Below are 12,014 nucleotides of genomic sequence, written 5' to 3'. Positions count from 1 at the left end.
AAAAAAAAAAAGACTTAATAAAATAATTTTGTATTTTTACACCATATTAAAGTATTTGACATAATTTATATGATACTTTGATTTATAATGTATATGATACTTTGATTTATAATGTATATGATGTTGCTTTTTCAAGGGGGGGTGGGCGCTTCATAGCATTTTATGGGTGCACCATCACTCTTATGGTGGGGGGGGGGGGGTATTCTTGTATATATGAAATGGAATAATCATGTAATAGAGTTCAATGTTTTAATAAATAAAATATATAATGCATTTTGCGCACACTGTAAAAATAAAATCAGTAATCTATTTTGAATAAGTATTTATATTTGTGATGAGATGGAAAAGGGCAAGAACAGAAGAATCAACCCGAATGGTTCCAGCAGGGGGACTTGGTGTCATATTTAAATTCATCAATTTCTCTGTTGGTACTTTTCGGTACACTTTGTTCGTCAGAGAAATTGACTTGAGGTGAACGAATTTAGGAACGCGAAGGGTAGGTAAGTCCTGTCAAATTTTATCCGAAGATAAAAGCTATCAAGTTTGATACAAGATATGTTTTTAAGTTCTGCATTAAAAATACAATATGTTGATAGTTTTGTCTTGAAAATATTGAGAGAAAAACTGAAGTTTAAGATTGTTTAACAAACAATCCCACTACCCCCTTCCCCTCCCCTGAAGATTTTGTGATTAGGAATGAAACTATTAGATTATTTCATAATTTTTCAAAAATTTATAACTGTGCATATGTTATGCTGTTAACCATGCTATTTGTCATTAGAAATTCCAAAAAAAAAAAAAAAAAAAAAATCCACGAATGATTCTAAAATTGCTTGTATTATTGCTCTTAGATATGAAAGAATTGAAACTGATATGGTATGCAATACTATAATAAAGAATTATATTTTAGAAAAAATAACGGAAAAAGGATTCCGAAATTCTCGGAAACGTTTTTGAAAATTATTTGGAGAATTCCGAAATACTCGGAAACGTTTTCGAAACTTTCATGAACCACAGCTGCACAGAATACTCAGAAACATTTCTGGAAATTACGGAAAGAGGATTCCGAAATACTCAGAAACGTTTCTGAAAATTACAGAAAGAGGATTCCGAAATACTCAGACACGTTCTGGACATTACAGAAAGAGGATTCCGAAATACTCAGAAACGTTTCTGAAAATTACAGAAAGAGGATTCCGAAATACTCAGACACGTTTCTGGACATTGCAGAAAGAGGATTCCGAAATACTCAGAAACGTTTTTGAAACTTTCATGAACCACAGCTGCACGATATACTCAGAAACGTTTCCGGATTTTTTTTAGTGTAGTATGTGTACTGTGCAAACATGTGACATACCTGTTTGACTCTCGGCGTTAACATCCGAAAATTCGTAACCCAAGTTTTCAACAGCTCTCCTAATGGCTTCGTCCGCAATATTGGGCTCATCTTCTTTAGATATCGCTATTGGTCCTCCATAACCATGGTACTCTATGAAATATGCAATGATTCATTAAACATTGTCAAAATGTTACTGTTTATAAATATGTTTTTTAAGATTTAGATTTTCACTGAAGTTTACTAGCAGAGGAAAGGGTTTGCAAATCTTGATTTTTTAAGTATCACGCTTTTTTTTCTAGGATTTAAGTTTTAAGGACAATTTTTTTACGTGCTAAATTTTGAAGAATCAAGCTTATTGGCTAGATTTAGAAAGAATCGATTTCGAAGTATTATAATTTGAAGAAACTAGCTTTCAAGTGCAAAGTGTTTGAACAAAGTAAATTTGCCATGTTCAAATGTTTTGAGCGTTAAATTGTTTTTAGAATTTAAGCTTCAAGGCTTAGATTTGTACACCTATATTAAGTTTTAAAGAATCAAGCTCTAGCTTCATGCATTAGATTTTGAACATATTTGAGTTTTAAAGACAATTATTTTTAAGGAGACGACTGGGAAAGACTAAACATAATGTGCTGAAATTGAAACTGAGTGTTTTTGATTCGCTGGTGCACGTTAAATATGACGTCGTCGCAAAGTTCTCCAGGCGTATGATGGTTTCCAGGACGCATTGATGAACTTCGTGAAAAAACAAAATAACCAGCGTTCCCTCTAATCATTTCCTTAGACTTTTTTAAATTCTATGTCTGATTAATTAAAAATTTGTACTAAAATGTCCATTGAAATAAAGTTACCGGTATGGAATTAAATATTAACAGTTAAACTTTTACTAATACAGTGAAACCTGTGTAAGTTGACCATTTGCGGTGCACTACTTTTGTGGTCAACTTAAACAGGAGGTTAACTGACAAAGGTTGATGTGTATGATAAAGGCTAATTCCGTTGCAGAAAAAAGCGGTCAACTTAGACTGGTAGTCAACTTACAAAGGTGATCAACTTCACAGATTTTACTGTATAAAACATTTTAAATAAAATAAAGTTCTTGTTTGCGGTACTCATATTTAATTCTGCACAAAAAGGGGTACGTGGTTTGAAAATATTGAGAACCTCTGCCTAAGTGGATCGCTTGAGTGTTTAGATCCAAAATGAGATAACAAGAGCACCCCTTCTCTGGCAATGGCACCTCCTATTTACGAAGACTGCGATGTAGTGCAATCCTGATAAGTTGGACTATGATTTTGTCAATGTTTACCTCGTTTTGGGGTTATAAATAAAGGTAATTGGCGCTGGTATGAGTTAAATTAATTTCGTAGTAGTTTTGCAGAAGTTTTCGATCTTAAATCCTTGGCAATAAAACGACACTTTTTCTCTGAACGCCCCCAAAAGAGATACCCATTGTCAAGGTCATAGCTCAACTTAAAAGTGTCTCATTGTGTCTACAGACACAATAACAATTGGTAAAACATGAAATTACCAATAAATTCTAAAACTTTGGATTTCGTTGAACGCGGCTTCAACACTTGAAGCTTAAAGAGGTTTAACTATCACAAATAATGATGGATATTGTTTTTTAGCAAGAATTTTTCGTTGTTTTTATTTTCATGCCCTTTCCCAAAATGCATTAATGTTCAAGACTTTGTTCCTCAACTTATACAATAATTGAATTTCAAAAAAAAAAAATGTTCAATTTTAGATTTCTTAAAACTGAATTAAGTATTTGATAAAAACAAACTTCACAACAACAACTACATTTTTTTTATCCTTACCACTTTCTGTAGCTTCCGGTACTCTATAATCTTCCATCTTTATGAAGTATGGAAGAACATCTTCGTAGCTCCAACCTGCTGCTCCCTGTCGAGCCCAATCGTCATAATTTTGTCGGTTACCTCTAACATATGCCATAGAACCCATTGAGCTGCCTCCGCCTACAATCCTCCCACTTGGCCAAGGTATTCTCTGCAAAAGAAAATCATTTATGAAATGAAATTACTAAATTAGAATTTCCGAAACATGAAATTTCACTTGTTTATAACGAGTTATCAGTTTTTTTTTTTTTTTTTTTTTTTTTTGTACATAGTCTAAAGCTTTTTCTATATAGCTATTGAAACACAAACGGTTTAAAAAAATGTATCCGCCCGTAATCCCACTATTCTTGCTTTAGATGTTTTGGAAAATTTCAATTATTGTAGGTTCTTGGTGCGATTTAAAATGTTTCCAAATTTGTGTTTTGGGATACCTTAGATAATGCTCCCCTCCCTACTTTGTAAAACTGTCTGTTACTAATTTTCGTAAAAGAGATACTGTCACTTTTTTTTAGCATCGTTTTGACGTAGTTAAAGAATCAAATTGTCTGCAAAAGAAAAAAATACTAAACATGTAAACAGTCAAAATCAAGTAACAGGCGCAGTAACATTGTACATATACTCTGCATTTTCAATTGCTACCGCGAAAAATAAAATGCTACTACTACTAATGATAACAATAATGGTAAATTTCGTGCAAGTACTAAAAATTTTTGAATACTGATTAAACTGAATACTTTTAATATTTAGTTAAGTTAAACTTTCGTTTAGATGCGACTAGTTGCGTTGCCCGGCTTTGCCCGGTCCAACTTGAAAACAAAAATTGTGTCAAGTGACATAAATTCAACAATCAGGCGTAAAAAATAAATTAAAAATAACATCATGATTTCCCTTCCAGACAATGACGGCAGATATTAAAATACTTTTAAGTAATTAAATCCAGAAAGATGAATTTAAAATGCGTAATCATGGAAACACAAAATAAAATAAGTTTAAGGAATTAAAATGCGAAAGAAAATGGTTCACAATTTGAATGGAATCGAAATTTCTTAAACTTGATTTAAAAAGGATTGTAACTTTTTTTTTTCCTTTCGAGATAAAAGCTTATTTTTTCGACCATAGGTCGAGTTAGATCTGGAGTAAAAAAGGTCTTTTTTTCCAATGGCGTCAAAAATAAAGCTGTGGGACAATTCCTTCACTTTTTATTGATTTATTTAAGGAAGAAAGTAGTACGTAAATTTCAGCTAAGTCTAAAAAAATTCGAGCTGAAAACGCAAATAACTCCCGCCGTAATAAAGTTAGAACATTGAAACAAAGTTGCGCAGAACGCGGAAAATTCTATCCTTTCTAACGATATGTAATATTAATATGTGCAAGTAATTTTTCACCCCCATAATTTAAAATTTATGAGAAAATTGGGCCTAAATTTTAATAAAAAAAGAACTATTCATCGAATTTTTTCGAACTGATCTGCAAACCATTTCAGGACTTAAAGGAACAAACTGTGAAAATTTCATCGAAATCAGCAGGGTGGTTCTCGAGTTTTGAAGTTCAAACACACAGACGCTTTTTGGGGACTTCATTTTATACTATGTAGAGATTCACGCGTATCACATGGTTTATCTATTGAATCTAAAGTTAGAAATAAGAAAAAAAAAGTATTAGTATGTGGAGTGCCAATACATAATAAAAACAACAAATACGAAATGTAAAAACAATATTGAACAAAAAAAAAAAAAAAATTCTACCAGAACTAAACAAGCTACTTTTCCTCTAAAACCAATATCGATTCACCAGAGAAGCTATCCCGCAGCATTAGCTCATAAATATTTTCCCTGCGTTTCTGATCGGTTCAAACTATTTTCTGATCACAAAACATATTTTTTTCGCGTAAAAAGAGAATTGATCAGTGTTGTGGAAGCAATGCATGCATAGATGGGGAGAGGGCAGGGATGGATCTGACAGTTTAAACAAATATTTTTAAAATTAGTTTACAGCAAATTTCCAAGCAACAAATTAAACCATTTAACATGTTTTAAAAATAAAAAAAAGTACAGTAATTATTACAACATTTGTTTAAAAAAATAATTAAGACAACAGAAAACAGTTTTCAATCCCTCCCTTACGCAAGTTAGAAATGGGGCATGCTTTTAAAAATTAAAATACATTCAATTATTTTGCAAAATATTATGTACAAAGACAAAGACATAGTATCAAATACTATGTAATAAGGTTTAAATAAACTTGTTAAAAGTGTGCGCTTACGAGTGGTGGAGTGGTTAGACGCTGGTCTCTTACACCCAAAGATGCAGATTCGAACCTGGTGCAGTTGGTGGATGCTGAAAATCGTCATAACCCGAGTCGTTTGATTACACGGCATGTAAAAGATTCCTTTTGGTACTTCGTTTGGCTTTGAAATGCCCTCGGCAAAATTAAATCCCTTGTGCAGTTTCGAATGGACTAGAGCCCATGTGCTTCCACCTGGCTGGAAACGGGGTGTCAAATTCTCGTGGTAATGACATTTCGCTATTAAGGATGACACGTGAAAAAAGTTACGTCATATCGGGGTATCGCACTATGTCTGCGAATGGTAGATTCCATTTATGCTCAGCCCAATAGAAGAAACAAAAGACGCATGCAACATTAAAAGAAATTATGCTAACGTTAATGAATGATATTGAAAATTTACATTGAAAAAGATGTAGTAATTTACTTTTAGTGATGTGAAATAATCTTTTTTGAAATTAGTTTTACAGGACCCACCAGTCAAAATGAATTACATCAACCAATATGGGGCCGTGATTGATCTATACGGTGGAAGAGTACGAAGTTAGTAACAATATTTATTTTAAGTATAATTATGTCTTTCCCATCCCTCCCTACTCTCCCCTATGTACGAATTACTTTTCTCAATTCATTTGACTTATTTTTCGGTTAGGTTCCAGCAATCCAGGTTTGTTAATAAGACAATTTGTAATACAAAAGATGTTCAGAAAGCACCGTTTTCGTTTTGAAAGGAAAAAAGAACAAGTAAAGATACAGAAAATAAATTAATTGCAAAAGAAGTTATCACCCTTACACTATTTTTCGACGCAGCTCAGATTATTTTGCAGGCATTTGGCATAGTGTGGTACAAGTTTTGTGTACCCTCTTCGTAGAATGTTAGCGCCTGTCAACCAAGAGGTAACACGTTCTTTCAACTCGTCATCTCTGTTGTACTGCTGACCATCAAGGAAAGACTTCAGATGCCAAAACAATGGAAGTTGCTAGGAGTGAGGTCGGGACTGTACGGAGAATGGCCAAAAACGTCCCAGCCAAAGCCCTCAAGGAGTCAACTGGCTGGGACGTTTTTGACCATCCTCCGTATGGCCCCGACCTCGCTTCTAGCTGCTTTCATTTGTTTTGGTGTCTGAAGTCTTTCCTTGGCAGTCAGCGGTGCAACAACGATGACGAGCAGAAAGAACCTGTTACCTCATGGTTGACTACACAGGCGGCGACATTCTTCAAAGAGGACAAACAAACACTCGTACCACGCTATGACAAATGCCTGGAAAATCACGGAGCTATGTCCAAAAATAATGTAAAGGTGAATGATTTTTTTGTGCAATAAATTCCTTTGCTGTATCTGTACAAGTTCTTTTTCTTTCTTCCAAAATGGAACTTACTTTTCGAACGTCCATCGTATTCTAGCAGTGATTTAACACGTAAATGCTTAAAAGTAGGATACAAAGTTGGGTCATAAAGAAAGGACATATAACTTATTCAGATTTCATTCCAAAACGTAATGTTATGTATTTGTGTGTGTGTTTGAAGTGTTAAAAATTAACAAAGTTTTTCAAATCAAATATAATTCAATGCTGTACCCTGTCAATAACTCCTGCTCCCGTATATCTTTGCGGGGTGGTTAGAAACTTCCAGTCAACATCGCTTTTCTCTAGCCTTCTGTATTCGGCTGGTACTTCAGTAATCAGAGGCGGGTTGCTGCCAGCCTCTAGCAAAAGAACGCTCACGCAAGGGATTTCTGACAAACGACTGGCGACAACAGAACCGGCAGTTCCTCCTCCAACTAAAGAAACGAAAGAAGAAAAAATGAATTTGTTTCTGTGAAAAAGGAGAATTTTTTCAACCAACACTAAAAAAAAAATGTGTAACCTTACTCCGTAAATACGGTGGTAGCATTCTGCACTTTGTGTAACCTTATTCCGGCGGCTAGCTTCCTCCATAGCACTGGAGTAACTTAACTGATAAAAATGGTGTAACGTATGAGCGTTACACCAGTTTTATCAGTTAAGTCACTCCATTTCTATGGAGGTAGCTAAGCTGCGGCCGCTTTTACGGAGTAAGGTTACACATTTTTTTACAGTGAAGGATTCATAATAGTTAGGTTTTGAAACATTGTTTTTTGTTTTTTGAAACGCTCTTTTTTTCTTTTTAAATATCTCTGCTTTATGGGTTGATGATTACTCCCTCTTTCTAAAAATATAATCTTTCATAAATCATACTTTTTTTTTCAAATTTTTTTCATGCGAAATATTATTTACAAAAATAACACACATAAATTGGAATTTTTTAAAAATTTATACGATAACACACGAAGCAATCATCAAAAAATAAATTAAGAGGAATGAGCGAAAATTATCATTAAAAACTACAAGATTTTGTTTAAAATTGAAATAATAAAAAATAAATAAAGCCCTATCATATCTGCCAGTATTTCTGTTATCTAAATACTCGTTGAGGAGTCACAAATTACAAATAATTATCAAAATAGTGCAAACACCTGTGAATAAAAATGACCTTTTTGAATACGCTTCGTCAGAAATAAAGAATAAAACTAGATATGTTTCTTTTTTTTCATAAACTAGCTTATTATCCGGCGTTTCCCGGGTGCTTTTTAGTGCAACATATCATTTAGATAATTAAATGGATGAATTCTATCTAAATGAGAGTAAAAAACTGCATTCACACCACTCTAGGCTCAAATTTTCAAAATACTGTAAATAGCACAGAAAGTTGAGCATTTGCAGGAAAAATAGCATCAAGTAAAAACGAAAATGCAATGAGACATGTTATCGGGGTTCTGTCAACGATATTCTTTGGTTCTGCCGTGTCCACTGGCACGTTATCTGCGATTGAATCAGACGGACGGTACATCCAATGTCTTAATGCAGAGACAAATGATTGTCTTGCATATCTTGTGGGACAACCTTTTGCGTGGTGCTTCGAATACGAAAACCATTGTGCTGCCTTTGACGGTTTTGTATACCTCAAGACATTAAAGCATGCTATAGTACTCTTCACATACATTTTATTCTGGAAAAAAAATTTTTGGAGTATTTTATTAGAAAGAGTCGTTAATAAATTCAATGGCTTTTATTAGTTACAAATATATGCAAAATATGCCACCGTTACAATATTTTCAGATATGAAAATCATCCTCAATGGCCCAAAAGCTAAACAGATAGTCCACTGTACAGAAAATAAGGAATTCGGTCATTGTTATTAATAGCCGTTAACATTTCGTTTTACGAATAATTGGCGGTGTTTTTACTTTCAAGGTTTCACGTGTTAGGTAGACTCATTTTATAATTTTTTGTAAGTGTTCAGGAATGTAAGCACATTCCGTAGAAAACGTTCACTTAGTATAAATAACTTCACAAAATTTGTCTGTTTTCCCTTTCCGTGACGATTTAGTAGCATGCCATGGAGTAATATTAGATAAGTGTAAATTGTATAAAAAGACGTATGTCAACTACGTTTTATTTCCTATATTTATGTCAAATTTCTATTTTCGTAGGTAAAAATGACAGTTAGATATTAATATTGGTGTCTTGCAACGATTCAAAATTTGTCTAGATTAAAATTTTATTTCAAATTTTTAAAACCTCACACTTGCCGTAAATATTGTACATGATAACTCAAACTGATACAGGTAGTAAGATCACTTATTTAGGTTTGCTGCTCTGAAGTATTCCTTTGAGAATATCGAAATTTTAATTTGCAGAGACACAGTCGTCATAAGGGGTAGGAATGGTTCCACTGAATAATAGTTACCATAGAAACAGTTACAGTTATTATTTTAAGATACATAAAGCATTAAAAATGGAGTACGTGGACGCGAACTTATGAAACGAACTATATAAAACCCGTCAATTGAACTGCCTTATAGAAAAAGAAATAGGCGTGCACAATTTGGTCACTATCCGCGTCGTTTTATTTTTCAATTATTTGCAGGCCAAGAAATTAAAAGACAGAAAAAAACCGTCTTGTTTTTCTACTTACAACTGTATAATAGACAATTCTTTTGTTTATGTTTTACAAAAACTTGTTGCACATTCTGTTCCCCATATCCGCAGCTTCAAAACGAAGGAAATGTATTTCCACGTTTAGAAACGTAATCCAAGTACTAAAAAGTTAAATTATTCAAAATTTTCTAATTCTTAAATTTAACTCAAATCTTGCTCCTAAATACAATTCTTAGTCCCCCTTCTAGCAGCAAAATGAAATACATTTTTGAATGAACCTAACCTTAAGCATGCAACATAAAATTATCTTTATGGGAAATAGGTAAATTTCACATGCATTTAAAGTACTTAATCGCCTGCCATTCTGACTTATTGATCGTGATACAGAACTTAAGTCTCACTGGAGATTTTAATTTCTTGAAGTTTAAAGAATGATGTATTGAGATTAGCGGATATACGTGAGATACAAATTGTTTCACCTTATCCCTCCACTGTGAACAGAGTTGCTTCTATAACTCTGATACGTGTCCATTTTTATCTTACAGCATTTTTTCAATGACGGCTGAATTACTTAGTGGTAGTTACAAACAGTAATATTTTTCGATTGTTTACAATAAAATTATCGAACTGAGAGTCTTGTAACTGGAAATGGAGCTTCGCTCAACTAATTTCCCGATGAAGACTAAAACGAAAGAACTTTATAATGTGGCGTAATATTTCATCATGCCCATTTCAGTAGCAATCTCTTCGTGTCAAAAGTTGCCTCATACCCGCTAACTGGTTTAAAATTATTGCTAGTCAGCGATGATGCTCCTTCAAGTGTACTATTGCTTCGAGCGTTAAAGTAATATAAAATTTTAAACGATTAGGAAATTTGTTTACGTAAAAAATGGAGACATTTTATGCATTTTAAAAGTTTAAATGTAAATTAATATTTCTTCACATTTTTCAAACTTTAAACTTTTACCCTTCTAAAACTATGAATTCCGCCGTATTAAATTTTCGTGTGGTTTCGAGTCTAAAGGTGCACAGCCTCTACCACACTCTACCACACTCTACCACACATTAGCAATCCTAGTATGATAGTTTATGTACATGTAATGAACCCCATGACTATCCCCCTTCCCCTTGAAAGATAAATTCAATCTACGCTACTATGCACAAAAATGATTATTTTGCAATTCATTAGCCATATTAGTATTTTTACCCCTGGTCTCTGATAAAATGGAGCGATTTCTGTGAAACTTAGGTGAACTGAATTAGGTAAATCATGGAATAGTATAAATAACATATACATATTGATTTGTTTAAAGATAATACAATACTAATTTATATTTCCGATGCAATGATGTCGTTTTAATATAAATTTAGTATTCTAATTGTAAAACTGTTGAAGATTGTACTTCGATAATACCTATCTCATTTTGTTATTTTCTGTGCTGTTTATGCATAGAAAATACAGATCCAAATTTCGTTTACTGTTACAGTATATTACTTGAAAACTTATTAGCGAAATGCGCAAGCAAATTGAAGAAGAAACACCGATGGTGATTTCAATGCATCCCTGTGTCTTTGCAGGGTGCAATTTAAGAACAACTGAAAGACAGCATTTCTTTTTCGTTCGGCGTTTTTGCCAAACATGCTATACGTTTGTCGCTAATCGACATTAACAGCCATTGATGAGGATACTTTTTGTGATGATTGCATTTAAAATATCTCCTGGTGGTTATATGTTGATAACCATTTTCATTTGCTTTGAACCAAATTTCACAAATACCGATATAGTTGAACCGAATTACTTAAAGATTCGACGTAAATCAAGCAATAGTATAAAGAAAATTTACAAATTGCAAATTGGTTTGATAAGGATCATAGAACATTAAATAAAATCTCTGTTGCAAGGATGAAATAGATGTGGTTTTAATAAAAGTAGTCTAATGTTGAAACAGTCGAAGATTGTACGTCAATATTAAATGCAATACTATTACCTTACTCATGTTTGTATTTTCTTGCTATTAACGGGATAAACACTGATCAAAAATTACACGAAGCCTCACTGTTGTGGATTTTATAATTAAACAATATTTAAAAATTATAATTAAACGGTAACAGCAAATTAAGTAACACCATGAGTGTCAATGGACCCCTGGGGTCTCGTAGGTCGCAGTTTAAGAAACGATGTATAGCATCATTTATTATATCTACGGCTTTCTCGCTAAACATGCTTCAACACTCATCGCTAAATGGCATTGACGGCCATCGTTTAGGATACGTTTTGTGTTGATTGCATTTAAAATAGCTCCTGGTGGTTATATGTTGATAACTGTTTTCATTTGCTTTTAACCAAGATTCACAAATTTAACGATTAAAGTCAATCTTTGAAGAAACTTCATGTAGGGCAGTTTTTTGCGGACTTTTCATTTAGACTAAATTCATAACTATACAAAAATTAGTTCGTGCAGAAAAGAGCAATTTTATGACTCAAAATATGAAATTAGACCTCTTTGGGTCCTTTTAAAATTTCAAAAATCCGCCTATATGAATTCCTAAGCAACAATTTACCATTGTGCCAAA

The 12,014-nt window shown here is 33.2% G+C and overlaps 1 protein-coding gene across 3 annotated transcripts in view; it reads right to left on the bottom strand.

Annotated features, from left to right (window-relative positions):
* The window catches only part of LOC129225099 (glucose dehydrogenase [FAD, quinone]-like), a 59,267-nt gene that overhangs the window by 38,206 nt on the left and 9,047 nt on the right, over nt 1-12,014 (bottom strand). For all 3 annotated transcript variants that reach the window (XM_054859656.1, XM_054859657.1, XM_054859658.1), the window contains exons 3-5: nt 7,059-7,261; nt 3,160-3,349; nt 1,358-1,489 (exon numbers count right to left, since the gene is read on the bottom strand). In XM_054859656.1, coding sequence (XP_054715631.1) covers nt 1,358-1,489; nt 3,160-3,349; nt 7,059-7,261 — 525 coding nt within the window. The remainder of the gene's footprint in view (nt 1-1,357; nt 1,490-3,159; nt 3,350-7,058; nt 7,262-12,014) is intronic.

The sequence above is a fragment of the Uloborus diversus genome, chromosome 6, assembly GCF_026930045.1.
Source record: "Uloborus diversus isolate 005 chromosome 6, Udiv.v.3.1, whole genome shotgun sequence".
In the NCBI taxonomy this organism is placed as follows: domain Eukaryota; kingdom Metazoa; phylum Arthropoda; class Arachnida; order Araneae; family Uloboridae; genus Uloborus; species Uloborus diversus.
Note: the sequence above shows the minus strand (reverse complement) of the source record. Positions and strands in the feature narration are given on the sequence as shown.